Source organism: Mchenga conophoros, linkage group LG22 (assembly GCF_057382185.1).
Source record: "Mchenga conophoros isolate Kocher_MC1m ecotype Shallow Benthic linkage group LG22, M_conophoros_male_GT1.1, whole genome shotgun sequence".
NCBI lineage: Eukaryota > Metazoa > Chordata > Actinopteri > Cichliformes > Cichlidae > Mchenga > Mchenga conophoros.
This window is the reverse complement of record NC_140546.1, coordinates 3,572,943-3,588,774: the sequence shown is the minus strand read 5'-3', so window position 1 is coordinate 3,588,774 and position 15,832 is coordinate 3,572,943. Positions and strand designations below refer to the sequence as shown.

The following is a 15,832-nucleotide window of genomic DNA, read 5'->3' as shown; positions in this document are numbered from 1 at the left end:
AGTGTCAGATTGTTTTAGTTGTAGACTGAGGTGCTAGTTATTAGGCAGTATTGAGGTATGTGGGTCCTTGGTTATCTTGACCAAGTAAGATGCACGCATTAGGAGGACTGAGATTTGAAACAAGAAGTATGAAACCCCAACCCTAAATCTGGTTTGCATAAAGACGTAGTTCTCGGCTTGGTTGAAATGAACTCTGATGTAGTTAGATCGCATATTTGAATTTCAGCTGATCAAGGAGCAAGAATGAAGCTTACTATAGGAAGGAGCATGTAAATACAACCGAAACAATCGCTAAACTCTTTCCTGTTAATGCTAAGCACATTTATGTAACATTGTTGTGTAAAGGCCATCCGTTATGTCTTGATGGATTCATGACTTCATGATTTAATTATACTTTTTTACACTCCCAGTCAAAACTTTGGACACATCTTCTCATTTCAGAAAGAACAAATTGTAAGTCTAATCTTTTTTGGGTGTTGTGGGTCCACAATGAATTTTCTTTTCATTGTGGTTTTGTAATATATACCATAATATAAAACCTAGAAGAACAAATTGTTTTGAAAATTGATCTATATACAGCAGGTATTTTTCCCTTTAAATTTTGCATTGCAAAAGTTACAAAAATTGATTTAATAGTTTTAGTAACACTTGAACTTGTTTTTTTTTTTTTTTTTCTTCCGTCCTTAACTCCTTTTTAAAGAGGAACCAAAACAACTATTTGGTTGTGATATTTTACATCACAAAAGTATGAATTTTGTTTTTGATTACACTGGTTTTTTTTTTTTTTTTTACCAAACAGGACTGCGATCATGATCTAGTCCCTGACGAAATGTCAAGTTTAGAAAAATGTTTTGCATGTGGAGGACCTTTTTCGCCTCTGAAATGGAGTGGTGTGAGATGTGAAGGTAATTATTTAATTATGGAAGGTTGGGTACATTAGAATATCTTAAATATGATCCATAAGGAACACTATAAAAACTAATCCATAAGTAAATATGATATATGTTCATAATGAACCTTTTACATCTGCACTTTTTACATATTTACTTACCATGTCATTATTAAAGCTGCTATACCCAATTTGCAAAAACAAGTTAGCTTAACATATTTTTTTTTCATGTTCATAACAACATTTTAACAAAGCATAGCTATAAATGTTGTTTGGAGATTAAAGAAAAAAAAATGAAGTGGTTCTGTTGCATTTGTCTAAAACCATCAGCCAATAACATGGCTCAGTCCAGAAAAACGATAGAACAGTCTTTCCTGACTCCTTAAATTCTACATTAACATGGCTCCACCACACTATGCACTGGCCTGTTTAGCAGCAAAGCACACCAGGGGGTGTGGCCTATGGATAATATCCAATGGGAGGGGGGAGCCTTCTTGACTGTGTTTATGCTTCCATCTAGCCTGTTTTTTTAAAATTGGGGAAAGCGGCTTTAACTACCTTTCTTTTATTAACTTAATTTTTCTCTGTCTAGTTTGCTACCAGTCCTGGCACAAAAGATGTTATGTTAGCCACAAGGTGAACCTCACTGAACCTCTTCCAGAGGTAAGTGTTTTTGCAGAATTCTTCTCAGTAAAATATGTAAGGTAAACAAAGTCTTACTTTGTGTTTTTGATTGTTATTAGGTCTTTAGTGAAGATAGTTCAAGTGAGGGGGCTTCATCAGAAGAGGAATATGTGCCAGATTCTATAGCTGACTCAGACAGCTCATGGGACAACAAATCAGAGCCTTTAAATATAAGTTGCAAACAAGTACAGAACTCTGAGATCTCCAGCAGTCAATCTGCTTGCAAAACGAAAAGACCTCGCCTAGAAAGTTTTTTAGAGAGAGTAGGACAAAGAATTTCAGAAGATGCCGAATCAATATCTGAAGATGGAATTGGCACAAGACAGCTCGACGTATCAGGGGTTATTGCCACAGCAGAAAAGTCTGATGCTGAAGGCATTGTTGATGACTCTAATACTACGGCTGAAGATTCCTTAAAAACATCCTCCTCACTAAGAAACAAAACATACTGCTACATTTGTGGAAAACTACAGACAAAGTTTACACGTCATTTAAAAACTCATGAGAAATCACATGCAGATGTTGCTCGAGTTTTAAGTCTTCCCAAGAAGTCCAAAGACCGTTTGAAAATGCTTTCTAAGCTGCGAAACAAAGGAAACCACAGACATAACTCGGAGGTCATCGCAAGTGGGATTGGATCATTAAAAACCAGACGCACATCAAAAAAACCCTACAAAGGAAAAGACTATATTCACTGCATTTATTGCGAGGCATTATATCTTAAAAGAGATCTTTGGAGACATGTTCGTAAATGTTCTTCAAAACCAGTGGAGGCCAATTCAGAGGGGGGACGAAAAAAGGTCTTGTCCCTGGCCTGTATGAGTGAGTCAGCTCTGTGTCAGCAAGTTTCCCCCGGTGTTTGGAAGATATTAGCTGTCATGAAAGATGATGAAATAACTTCTACTGTGCGAAGTGACTTCTCTATTCTTCAGCTTGCTCAATCATTCTTTAACAAACATGGGAAAGATCCCACCAAATTTGACTACATTCGCCAGACACTCCGAGAATGTGGAAGACTTCTGCTCACACTTCGGAAAGAATGCTCAATACACACTTTTGAGGATGCTGTAAGACCTGCAAATTTCAATGTGGTTATCAAAGCTGTTAAGAAGGTGTGTGGGTATGATGAAGAAAAGAACTGCTACTCGACTCCAAGCCTTGCTTTAAAGTTGGGACACTCACTGCAGAAAGTCTGTGATATTATACATTGCAGAGCACTGATGGCAGAAGACAGTGCACTGATAAAGTCAACCCAGAGTTTCAAAACCCTTTATGCTACAAAGTGGTCAGAACTCATCTCCCATACTGCATTAACCACACTAAACGAGCGGCACTTCAACAAGCCTTCCACACTTCCTTTCACAGAAGATGTTCAGCGTCTTCATAGACATCTGGAGAAGACTACAGAACAAGCACTGAAGGACTTGGAAGAGCATAGTTCACCAAAATCATACAGTGAACTTTGTAAAGCTACCATGGCAAATGTAATACTATTTAACAGGAGAAGAGGGGGAGAAATTTCAAAGATGACACTGAATGGCTTCCAGGAGAGAGACACTAGTACCCTGCACAAGGATGTTGCAATTGGACTGACAAAATTTGAACTTTACCTTTGTCAACACTTCAGTCGTGTAGAATTGAGGGGTAAACGAGGACGCAAGGTTGCAGTGCTACTTTCACCAGACATGGTGAATGCCATAACACGGCTGACAGAGAAAAGACAAGACTGTGGTGTTCTGGCAGAAAACATATTCCTGTTTGCCAGACCTCATTGTCTGACTCCCTACAGAGGACAGGACTGTTTGAGGATTTATGCGACTGAATGTGGGGCTGAAAACCCTGAACACCTACGTTCAACGCAGTTGCGCAAACATGTCGCAACTTTGTCTCAGATCTTAAACCTCAAGAATCACGAGTTAGACCAAGTTGCCAACTTCCTAGGTCATGATATTCGTGTTCATCGCGAATATTATAGACTTCCAGAGGCTACTACCCAGCTTGCCAAAATATCCAAACTACTGATTGCCATGGAGAAAGGGTCTCTCAAAAGCCTTCAAGGCAAAACACTTGAAGAGATTGAAATCGAAGGTAAAGTGGTGTTAAGGTTAAGAATTATACACGTTTCCTGCACTATAACCTTATAATTCATTAAGACAATCTTTTATTTTGTTAGATAACCTACAGTTGACAGATTCAAGTGAAGAAAGTGAGGTCGGAGCGGAGCGTGAGGAGGTCGGAGCGGAGCGTGAGGAGGTCGGAGCGGAGCGTGAGGAGGTCGGAGCGGAGCGTGAGGAGGTCGGAGCGGAGCGTGAGGAGGTCGGAGCGGAGCGTGAGGAGGTCGGAGCGGAGCGTGAGGTCAATGAAGGAAATCTTGTATATCCACAGATTGGTAAGTACAATGTGATTAGTCTCAACTTTGTTCAATTTATGAAATCACATGACTAATAGACTTTATTACAGATTCTATAGATACTAGAATGATGAAGAAAGTTGTCAAGGAACCTCCAGATATGTGTTTGTCATCATTTATTGAAGCTTTTACCTTTGTAACTACTTCCTAGACACTTTTGCTATCTTTGCTATCTTTATGTAAAAAAAAAAAAGATAATTCATTACTATCATTTTTCCAGTGATTGTTACCTTTGTCCAAATGGTAATTTAAAGAAAGTCAAGGATCTTTCTAAAGACCAGCTCAACAGAATAGAAAGGTCAGTTTTGGAGGATGGTCAGTTAGGAAATGCTAGTTTGAACAGGTGATTTTGAGCTGTGATTTAAAGTTCTAGAGAGAATCTAATGAGCAGAGGAAGTTCCAGAGGGTGCAATTAGCAGTGGCAAAGGATTGTACCCTCAGATTTATGATTTTGATGATGGGGGTAAGGAGGTTAGTGTTAGCAGTGTTGTGGGAGAGTGACAGTAAAGACAATCCCTCAGGGTGGCGGGGGCGAGGTTGTTGAAGGCTTAAAAGTTGATTAGGAGTTTGCACTCAATACTATAGTCAGTGTGCAGCCAGTAATGTTCTTTTTAGGATGTGGTGATATAGTCTCTAGAGTGAGTGCAGTAGAGTAAGGGGGCAGCAGAGTTCTTAATAGATTGCAGTTCTTGGAGGTGAGTTTGGGGAAAGCAAAGATGCTGGGATTCTTTTTGAGGGTGGAGAGAATGGATAGGATTAGGAAGAACAATATCATTGGGACTGCACATGTTGGAAAAAATGTCTACATTGTTCTACATTGGCCAGGTTGAGGTTGTGTTGGGCATGTGCAAACAAGGGACAGTGAGGAAGGTTTGTTGAAGGATGTTAGAAAGGAAGCTGCCCTGCAGGAGACAGAAGGAGATGAGATTAATCAAGAGAGATGAAAATAGTTGGTGTGTGGAGGGCTGATCTACTACTCTTTATTTACCTGGTTTGCGCTTCTGAAGTATTCCCTCTACGCTCTCATCCTCTTTCTACAGTAAATCAGTGGTGAGTGGAAAGTTGACCAGTCACCGGAGTAGTGATGGGTCGTTCGCGAACGAAATGGCTCTTAGAGCTGGTTCTTTGAAGTGAACGATGCGAGCCGGCTCCTTATTGGGAGCCGTGGATTTTTTTTTTTTTTACTTTCTCTTGCCCTCTCTCTCACTTTTTTCGCTGCACGTCAGCCTTGTGTTTGCGCTGAGTAGAGACGGGAGGGGCGCAAACAGAGCCTTGCGTTTGCACCCCTCCCGCCTCTGAGCAGAGGGAGGAGCTAGGGGCGGTAGTTACACTCGCAACAGCAGTAGCACACGAAAAGAGCAGCAGGGAGAGAGAGAGAAAGAGAGCCGGGAGCAACAACAAGAGACAATGTCGTCACATTAGAAAGGTGGAGTAAAGAAAATGAGTGACACCAAGAAAAGAAGCAAAATCTAGAACCATTTAAATTTTACTGACAATACATAGGCAGAGTGTAGAGTCTGCAAGAAAAGGATATCATATAGAGCCGGTGCACGGGCACCTGAAAACTGTCCACTCATCAGTGCGATGGGAAGATAAAACACAGTGAATTAAGTGTGATATAAGTGAAGCTGCCAGTGTGTCTACCCACTGAGCTGAGCACTGGGCACTTGGTATTTTTAAATTTAAAGTTTAAATTTTAAAAGTTAAATTGTAAATGGTAGGTTTTTGTATTTTATAATTTATTTTTTAAATTTTATGTGGAGTGAATAAATAAAAGCAGATTTATATAATGAACATATATACATAGAAAACACGTTTTTAAACATTAGTAATTCATTTTGTGCATAATTTTATATTGTTGTTAATAATAAATGAATGAAAGCAACAAAATAACCTGAAGAGCCGGTTCGGGAGCCGAAAGAGCCGGCTCTTTTTAGTGAGCCGAACCGAGCGAGCCGGATCTCTAAAAAGAGCCGGAAATCCCATCACTACACCGGAGTCTTGTTTGGAGAAAAATTCAGCCTTGTATCTTTTAATATCAGCTGTAATAGCTCTAGCCATATTCCACATTCACATGTGTCACCTTAAACTAAAAGTCATAGTTGCGACTCTGGATTTATCTTAGAAACCATATTCAAGATTTCAAGGTCCATTAGTTGCTTGACCACATTCAGGAGCATTTGACATTACATTATAAGAGATTTAATACAACAAATATATGCTTACTGTTTTGTTTTGTTTTTCAGCACAAAGTAAAAATGGAGCGGGTAAGGTCATTGAACCCAACAGAATACTAAACAAGGAGATGAAGCCAAGCAGTAAGAAGAAAACAAATAAACAATCTGGTAAATGGTGACATGCATACAAAAGTCACTTAAGCACAAATGTAAACTTCATGCATTTTTGAACCCAGTTATCCACACCACCCAAGCCAGTATGGTGACTATGCTCATCTTTCTGCCAGGGACCGTACCATAATTCTACAACTTGGTTAGACAATTATATTAACCTACTTGGTAAGGTAAAACATAAATCACATTCAATGTGGAACAATACCTTGTATTAAGTAATGGGATAAATGTTTAAATTACTTTCCCTATGCCTGTTTTAATCTGTAATACATTTAAATACTTATCATTTTCAAAACAGCAATGCACCAAAACAATTAATAAACAAAGCAATGAGAACATATTATGATTTGGGTTTTTAATTTTGAGGATTCCTCAACCATTGGGCTTCTACATTATCTCCATACTCTGAACATCATCTTATTCCCATAGGCAGAATCTGGATAATATTGGAAAATTTGGGCTGGTTTGGCTAATTGTGGGCTGTAACCTGAACGTCTTGAAGAAAATTATGTTCACTGAAAAAACCTGAAGGCCCACCTCATGGTCAGGCAGGGTCCACCCTTGTTTTTAAATAAACATTTGAGTCAGACAGTTATATATGAAATGTTTGAGTATATGTTATACATTTCAAATTATTACAATATCATGCTATACATGTTTTTTGTTGTATAACGGTGTGTGGAATAAAATGCTCTCCATCCATAGTGATTTGCCATAGCTATTTATTGGAATTCTGACTTAATGTGGGCTACCTTTCAGAATTTTCACATTTAAATAAATGTATTCATCCATTGTAATAAGTATTTAAACAGTCAGCATTACAGGATTTATACCAAAGAAACACTGTTACAACAAATTCACCTTAAAGGGGACATATTATGCAAAACCCACTTTTTTTTGTTGCTTTTGTATGTATATTTGGTTATGAATTGCCTCCCGACTCCTTAAGTGTAGGTTTTCAACAACTAAAAAAGGAGCTCTTTTAGGTCCCAGGTAGTGTATTTTGCACAATCCAGCATAATCACAGCCTCAGCACCTGTCCTCGTGGACAATGCAAAGGCCGTCTTTGGGCTGTGTAGACTAAACACTAACTGTTCTTAGCAGGGCTGTAAAACTAGTGTGTGCAGAACTCAATTCTTCGGCTTATTTGAAGGAAGCCGATTATCGCCATTATATTTTTGCATCCTACAACCATGTCAACTCACACAATTGAGCATAATACGTCCCCTTTAATTTAAAAATTGTTTAAAAAGTAGTTTGTTTACATTTATTTTTTTCTGCTTCTAGCTTCTCTGGAAAATGCAAGGAGGGTCAAAAAGCATCCTTGGTCTCCCACGGAGGTTGCTGCGATAATGAAGTATTTTGGCGAACATATCAAAAAAGGAAAACTGGCCACTATTATCGAATGCCAGCAATGCAAAACTGCAGAAGATCCTGCTCTGGCTGGTCGTTCTATTCAAAACATCAGAGATTTTGTGAGGAATCGGGGCGTGTCGTTGAAGAAAAAAGAAAATCCTATGTAGAGGAGTCTACATAACTCCAAAGTACTTCTTGGAGGAGTTACAAAAGATATTTTGTATGTTTTGGTTTCTCATTTATTTATTTTAGAATTTTACTATTAGAAGATTGGTAAATTCATTTTGTTGACACTGTTTTAGTGCATCTGATCTAAGAGGACATATAATTTTATATTGCCAGTTATTTTCATTTCTGTTAACAAAACAATCCTGTTTTTGTAAAATGCACTCAATTTGTTCCTTTTATTCACCTGTTGCCCTTTTAATACACACAAAATACATGTTTGTGTATGTGTATGGCCTTTGTCCTGTTAATAAAGTTAGCCCTGACAATTACTGTTCATGTCAGGGGGAGGAGCCAAGTTACCTAATTAGTGTTGTCCTCTTATTACACCATGTTGTCAGGTTCTTATATTTTGAGTTCTGGTGTGTTTTTCACAATTTTGAAGTGAGATTTGTGTTGTACAACTCAAATGGGATTTTTAAAGATGCACTTCATCTATCTAGCACAAGTGGAAAGGGGGGTCCGTTTAGTGTTGCAAAAATCTTGTTTGAAAAAATTGTCCTTCCAATTCACCTTTACCAGTATGTGTGTGTGTGTGTGTGTGTGTGTGTGTGTGTCCGTGTCCTCAGTGAACTGTATCAGTCTCTGCAGTATCTTCCAGCTGCAGCAGTCACTTCAGTTTCTGTTCAGTCTGACTGAGGGAGGTTTTTGTACGACTGTTTTTCACTGTGTGAACACATACTGACTGTTGATCTCATGATAACTCTGACAGTAATAAACTGCTGCATCTTCAGCCTGGACTCCACTGATGGTCAGAGTGAAGTCAGAGTTTGATCCACTGCCTGTAAAACGAGCTGGAATCCCTGATACTCGACTGCTAGCATAGTAAATGAGTAGTTTAGGAACTCCTCCATCTTTCTGTTGGTACCAGGCTAAAAAGTGATATGGATAGCTATAATAAACATTCTGACTGGTCGTACACTTGATGCTCACAGATCCTCCCACAGCAGAGCTCACTGCTCCAGGCTGAGTCACTGTGATCTGTCCTCTGGACTCTGAGGACACAGAGACAAAAACATAAAGCAGCTTCATGGTTTTGTGGGCTTCATTTCAGAGGGACAGATGTTGATAGAGGAGAGGAGTTTGATTCTCTGGACTTTACCTGTGAAGCAGCAGCAGAGGAGAGTCCAGATGAGGACGCAGATCAAAGTCATGTTTTTGATGAGGAGGATTTCTGTGGCTTCTGTTGTGATGAAGGACAGCTGTCAGTCATCCAGTGTTCAACTCTCAGGACTATAAACTCTCCCAGAGCACTGGAGCATGGTGCTGCTGATGCAAAGTGCCTCTCTATGGAAATCATCTGACTCTTATGTTGTGAGTCAGTTTGCTGCATTGACTTGGAACCAGTTGTCCTCTTAGAGTGAAGGGTCACTGAAAATGTATTAAAGTTGCTCTAAGAAGTCATCACTATCCCCTAATTACATATTTATATCCTCACTTTTTTGGTCACATCAAATGAGGGAATATGTTTGGGAAAAATAATTTCCATCCCTTCATTCCTCGTATACCAGGGAGACTCTCTCACATCAGCTGTTTTCTCTACATTTATGTCAAACTGATTTTTTTCTGTAATAAAGATTACAACTTTTAATTTGTAAATATATAAACTCTCTCATATTTGTATTTAGTCAGTTATTGCTTCAGATTTATTCTGATCATGATTGAAAAGTACATGAAATATATTTTATAGCAGTGAGTAGCTGTAGTACTTGTTTCATCATCATCATCATCATCAACTTTATTTATAAAGCACTTTAAAACAACCACAGCTGACACAAAGTGCTGTACATTGGAACTGTAAAATAAAATTACATGAGATATAAATAAAAAACAAATAAAAGAAGAGTGAAATCATTAATTAAATAACTACTGCATTAAAAAAAGAAACTAAGTCTCACTGAGGTTAAAAGCCAAGGAATAAAAGTGGGTTTTTAGACGTGATTTAAAAGTTTCCTCTAATTCCTTCAGTCTCATGTATGATCCAGATTTTAAATGATCTCAGAGAAAAATGTTTCAGTAAGTGTTCCCATATCTGTCATGCTGTATAGTCCTGCCTACATGTAGGGGGAAGAATGAAGAAGTCATCCCATAAAACCACATAAAATCCTACCAGGACAAAGACAAGGCACCTGTCTGCTGCTTTTTCTCACATGCTTCTTTGTCTGAAGTTTATATATTACCATGTGTGTACAGCAATGTGAGTGTTGTGAAGCTCTTCATGTTTCTTTAAGAATATTTCAATCATTCTGGACTCTTGAGGATACAGAACAAGTGCATGCTTGATGACAAAAACAACACATTCTAGAGCCTCATAGTTCTGCCTCTAGTTTCCTGTGATGGGTAGAGAACATCTCTCTGTATGTTCACGCCTTCAGTGGAAGCAGGGTGGACATTAGGTAAGGCTGCACTTTTTGCAGTGATCTTGTATAGAAAACTATTCCCCGCGTGTATAAAACAGGTCTGTGGCTCCAAACCATAGTAAAGGGACCTCTTGCTAATACGTCGGGCTCGTAGCCTAAAACTAGCTTTACTTTGTTGTCTGGGGGAACTTTGCTAGCGAGAGACAGAGAGAGGCGCTGAAAGTCCAGATATTGTCTGAATGTTGGTAGTGAATTGTCCAGTGTGACATGGTTGAAGTCACCCGAGATCACAATGAAGGAACTCGGGTGCTGAGTCTGTAACCGGGCTATGGCAGAGTGGATAGTGTCACATGCAGCTGTGGGGTTAGCAGAAGGAGGAACATAAACAGCCACTGAGATGACATGAGTAAATTCCCTGGGCAAATAATACGGCCTCAGTCCAACAGCACACAGTTCAATGTCCGGGCAAAAAATCCTTTCTTTGATTGTTATGTGGGCAGAGTTACACCACCGCTTGTTAACAAAAACAGCAAGCCCACCTCCTTTTCACTTACCGCTAGCGATGCTGTCCCTGTCCCCCAAACAGTATGGAAGCCTTTCACGGATGCGTTATCGTTGGGAATGTCCTGGTGCATCCATGATTCAGTGAAACCGATCAAGCCACGCTCCCAGTATTCCCTCTGACTCCGTACCAGTGCTGAGAGCTCATCAATTTTAATTATTAATGATTGCACATTTCCCATTACAATAGACGGCAGTCACGGTCTGTACCTCCTCCTCGCTTCGAGCCTCCGCTGTCTCACCGTCTCCTTCTTTCTTCTTTTCTGTACTTGACCTCTGCATCCCCGATGTGTTTTTCTCCAACTTTCAGCTGTTACGTCGGCGGTTCTGGCCGGCTTGCATGTGTTTTACTCTAATTGAATAGTGTGCATGGTTGCAGTCTCCACAAGTGTGCATTTTTAGACGTTTCTTAAGCCCCTAGTGTGTTAGCATTATACAAATTTCCGATTGCTGCAACGTAGAGTTTGCCCTTACTATTATTTATTTATTTTTTTTAGTCACACGGATTCACATTGTCAGAATAGAACATTACAAGATTGAAAGACACAAGTGGAATATATTTGTGTGTTTTGTTCAATTTTGTAAGTATTTGTAGTAAATCTGATTATTTAAAAATATCCTTTTCATATCCTGAATGTTGCAAGCTGTGCGTGTGAAATGCAGAGAACAACAGCTTCATCAAGTTCATCTGTTTTGAGGGCCAATTGACCTACAGATTGTTTTTGGAATGTGGTTAGTAAAAAACATCAATGTTTCCAGCGTTTATCATAGTGTCAATCAGTCAAGCTTTGGGAATGATGCTATAATTGCGACTATACCAACTTTTTAGGTTTATTTTGTTGAATTTATTTAACTTCACTTTCTTTGCCTTGTTTTGGTGTTTATAGTTACTAGTGTTCACAGTTACCAGCTGTCAGATACGTAGAAAAGGATCCTGGTGTTATTTGTCTCTCAGAAACAGTTCATAACTTCCCTTCAACTCATTCATGTCACCTAAAAGGTAAACCTGTTTCTCCATCACCTGTTCAGCTCTGATGATTCAGTAAGGACGTCTCCTGGTTTCATCTTCATGTTTCCCTCTCACCACATAACCAAACCGACATCATGACCAGCAGTTTTACAGCTGTGGCTCCAGCAAACATCAGCTGATACTAGAAAGTAATATTAAATCAATTCTAACAACAGCTGATCAAGCTTAAACGTGCTGCTGTTGTTTAGCGAGCATCCGCTGGTTTCCTTTTTCTGGCGCAAAGTGGGCGATAAACAAACAAGCGAGAAAAGCTGATCAGCTGATCATTGATCAGTTTCATGATTGAAGTAGAAACGGGGGTGAGAGAAGAAGAGGCAGCTGTGCAGCAAAGACACAGAATAACTCCAGCTTCATGTCTTTTTTTCATTCTAGCTGAAGTACGGGACAAACTGCATTCCTTTTCACCTCAATACCATTTTCTTCTGTTTGTCTGCGATAAGATTGTTTTCAGAGCCATCGCCCAAGCAAAGGGGCGGGTGCATCCAACCTCCTCAGCTGTAATTGGTCCAGCCCAGAGTCCATCATGACACATTGGCCAATCCACTGCCTTTCTTTTAGTGATGGGATTTCCGGCTATTTTTAGAGAACCGGCTCTTTTGGTTCGGCTCACTAAAAAGAGCCGGCTCTTCAGGTTGTTTTGTTGCTTTAATTAATTTATTATTAACAACAATATAAAATTATGCACAAAAGGAATTACTAATGTAAAAAAAAAACAGTGGTTTTATTTATATGTTTTTATATACAAATATATATGGTGGCCCCTAGAGACAAAACACGTACAAAACTCCAAAACACATTTCTAGCATGAACTGAACTTCCAAAACAGAGCTACCTAGATCACTTAAATTACACAATTGAAAGCATGTGTGTATTGTTTGTGTATTTATACACAAGCACTCATATATATTTAAATAATTTAAAAAAAGTTCATTTACCTGTTACTACCACACATCAAATCCGGTCGTTGGTACTTCCTGGCTTGTGTAGCCACGAGGTAACAAAAGCTCAACACTGCGCCCAGCATCCTGGAGCACTTCTGTTGTGTTTTGGAGTTTGTACGTGGTTCGGAATTTTCAGCTTTTTCTATTTTAAACTAATTTTCTTTTTAAACAACACAAAACACTGCAAACCACAACACAATTAAATATAAATTAAAATATGAAAACTAAAAGAAGATGCACATTCTCTGCTATATGGACCTGCATGAATAAACTTTCTGAGTCCTTTATCATCTGCAACTGAAAATAGTTGTGGATGATTACTATACCTTTCTAATGTGACGTTGTTGTCCCTGGCTCTCTCTCTCTCTCTCTCCCTCCCGCTCTGTTCCTGTGCTACTGCGAGTGTAACTACCGCCCCTCCCCCCTCTGCCCAGCGCAAAGCACAAGGCTCGCGTGCTGAGTGAAGCGGAAAAAAGTGCAAGAGAGGAGCCGGCTCGCGTCGTTCACTTCAAAGAGTCGGCTCTAAGAGCCGTTTCGTTCACGGCCGACACATCACTAGTCCTAACACCTCATCCATGAGAGCAAACAAGGGCCATGTAGCAGCAGTGGGCTTCCTACTCACTCCCTCGCCTGAAATTGCCTTGGAAGGCAGAGAAAATCGAAAGTTTGTATTTGAATATTACTCAACACACGTATTATTTCTTTTAAATTGTCCCTTGTTTTGCTTGCAAAGGGAAGGGGTGACAATCCCCTGCAGCCCCATTTTGAGAATTGCCCTAAGAGGCAGAAAATAATAGAACATGTCAACATAACAGCACAGCATAATGTACTTCTGTGACTTAGGACTAGTAGAAAGAAACATGCTCCACCTTCTGCATACTGTTGCTGTACCTCAAAGCTACAGTGGCTGAGTTTTTGGCTCAGTGAAAAGTCTCGGTGTCTCGGTGGAGTTTAATAAATCCCGCCATCTGCTCCTTGGTTCCTAAAATATAACAGGACATTGGAGTACATTTATTTTACTACCATCTAACACACCTTGGTTAATCAGCAAGAATCCAGTGATTTACTGGTTGACCTTTGTACAGTACATGCATCTACAGTAATGTTCACCTTAAAATTTAAAAATAAAAGTATATTAACATTTTAACATCTTGAAATTTTTATTGCTATCTTGAAAATAACTTGTATGTAAAACTTGCATGTATCCTCCAACACCATCTCTACTGCATCTGTAGCTGACACAATTGTTGGAAAGACAATCGACTAGGATGCGCTATGACTCCTGGGATAGGGGATGGGCCACAAAGGACACACCCGACCTGTCCTTCAAATCCGGGTGAAAGGAGGATGCATTTGTGGGCCGCATTTGGCTATGATTTACATGGTGATGCAATGGTAGAGTGATCTACTTATGCACTAATTTACTGTACATACAAATATGCAGTTCTGCATTATGAACTATTCCACCAGATGAACCTGAAATCTATATATAACAACTGACCTGTGTGATGTCCAGAAACACACAAAACATTATTTACCAACATATAAAAAAACATGGTAAGGACACGCTGGGGTGAAGTAAGATGACCATTTTGTAGTCCATTCTGGTTAATGTAGTTTTAACATTGCAAATATCTGTTGCTAAGGAGTCTAGTCTAAGTGTGGTTGCATTTTCTAAGCACAGAGCTGCTCTTTTCACTATCAACTCTCGTAACTACACACCTTTCCCTGACCTTATAACGTTTTCCACTGAGGTTAAGGAAAATTGGTTAAGAAAAGGAGACAGGAGTTTTTTTGTGGTTCGAAGCACATCAGTTGTTACGCTAAAGTGATATTAAAAGTGAAGGCTGTGAGATTATTATACTATCTTATGCCACGTTATACCTTTATTTAAAGATTGTGAAATCATTATGTAGTTTTAGGTTGCATTATTCTCCTGACTTAGAAGAAGGGGATAACTATTACAGACTGATTTGTATTACATTAGACTGCTCATTTATTGTGAATGAATTACATTGTTTTATGATGCATTATACTGCTGATTTATAAGAAATACTGTTTTCAGAGAATCATGGCCTTACTTATCTGATTAGGAAGAACAGAACATACTGCACAGGAAGCCAAGGTCATAACTTAGGCTCACTGAGAAAGCAAGAATGTGGATGTTTAGGTTTTATGACTGTGGAAGGGGGGCCAAAGCTATACGAATGTGAGAAACGGTCAGACACTTTGAGGTCTGGCGGACACCCTCAGGTCCACATCTCCTGTTAGGATGTTTCTAAAGCTCAAAGTGTTGTATGTAATATGGAATAAAGAGATTGTTGATTGAGCATTTATACACCGAGTGTTGTTCTTCCTTCAGCCCAAGGATGAAAGAATTGGGATATTTAACAAGGCCAAGCCTTTTCTCATGAGTTCCCTTTTTACTTAAAAATCAGATGTCATGATGGATTTATGATGAAAACTAAACAAAAGAATCAGTTATGTAAATCTTACTAGTTTTTAAGACATTGCCGTAGAGTGATAACGTGTTTAAAGAATACCATCGCTCTCGTGTGTCTAAGTGTGTGGCGCACACACACAAACACAGCTGTCAGCTGCAGCAGTCAGTTGAGTGTCCCTTAGTAAGGGAGGTTTTTGTACAGCAGTTTTTCACTGTGTGAACACCCGTTGACTATTGATCATATGAGTACCCTGACAGTAATAAACTGCTGCGTCTTCAGCCTGGACCCCACTGATGGTCAGAGTGAAGTCAGAATATGATCCACTGCCTGTAAAACGAGCTGGAATCCCTGATGCTCGGTTGTTAGCAAGGTAAATGAGCAGTTTAAAGGTTTCTCCATCTTTCTGTTGGTACCAGTGTAACTCATGCACACTAACATAATAAACATTCTGACTGGTCCTACACTTGATGCTCACAGTTCCTCCCACAGCAGAGCTCACTGCTCCAGGCTGAGTCACTGTGATCTGTCCTCTGGACTCTGAGGACACAGAGACAACAACATAAAGCAGCTTCATGGTTTTG

At 39.4% G+C, this 15,832-nt stretch overlaps 1 protein-coding gene across 1 annotated transcript; it reads left to right on the top strand.

The window, feature by feature from the left end:
* Positions 1-39: 39 nt before the first annotated feature.
* On the top strand, positions 40-8,355 carry LOC146548549 (uncharacterized). The gene is made up of 7 exons (XM_085262278.1): positions 40-905; positions 1,482-1,552; positions 1,633-3,661; positions 3,747-3,962; positions 4,034-4,087; positions 6,230-6,328; positions 7,622-8,355. The coding sequence occupies exons 1-7, from the start codon at positions 830-832 to the stop codon at positions 7,855-7,857; spliced, it is 2,781 nt and encodes a 926-aa protein (XP_085118404.1). The 5' UTR covers positions 40-829; the 3' UTR covers positions 7,858-8,355.
* The last annotated feature ends 7,477 nt before the right edge of the window (positions 8,356-15,832 follow it).

What these genes read in the sequence shown, in the direction of transcription:
- LOC146548549 (XM_085262278.1), top strand. Translation starts at nt 830, where the DNA reads ATGTCAAGTTTAGAAAAATGTTTTGCATGTGGAGGACCTTTTTCGCCT. An exon ending in TCACTGAACCTCTTCCAGAG is followed by an intron (nt 1,553 to 1,632) that starts GTAAGTGTTTTT and finishes GATTGTTATTAG; the next exon opens with GTCTTTAGTGAAGATAGTTC. An exon ending in GAAAACAAATAAACAATCTG is followed by an intron (nt 6,329 to 7,621) that starts GTAAATGGTGAC and finishes TTCTGCTTCTAG; the next exon opens with CTTCTCTGGAAAATGCAAGG.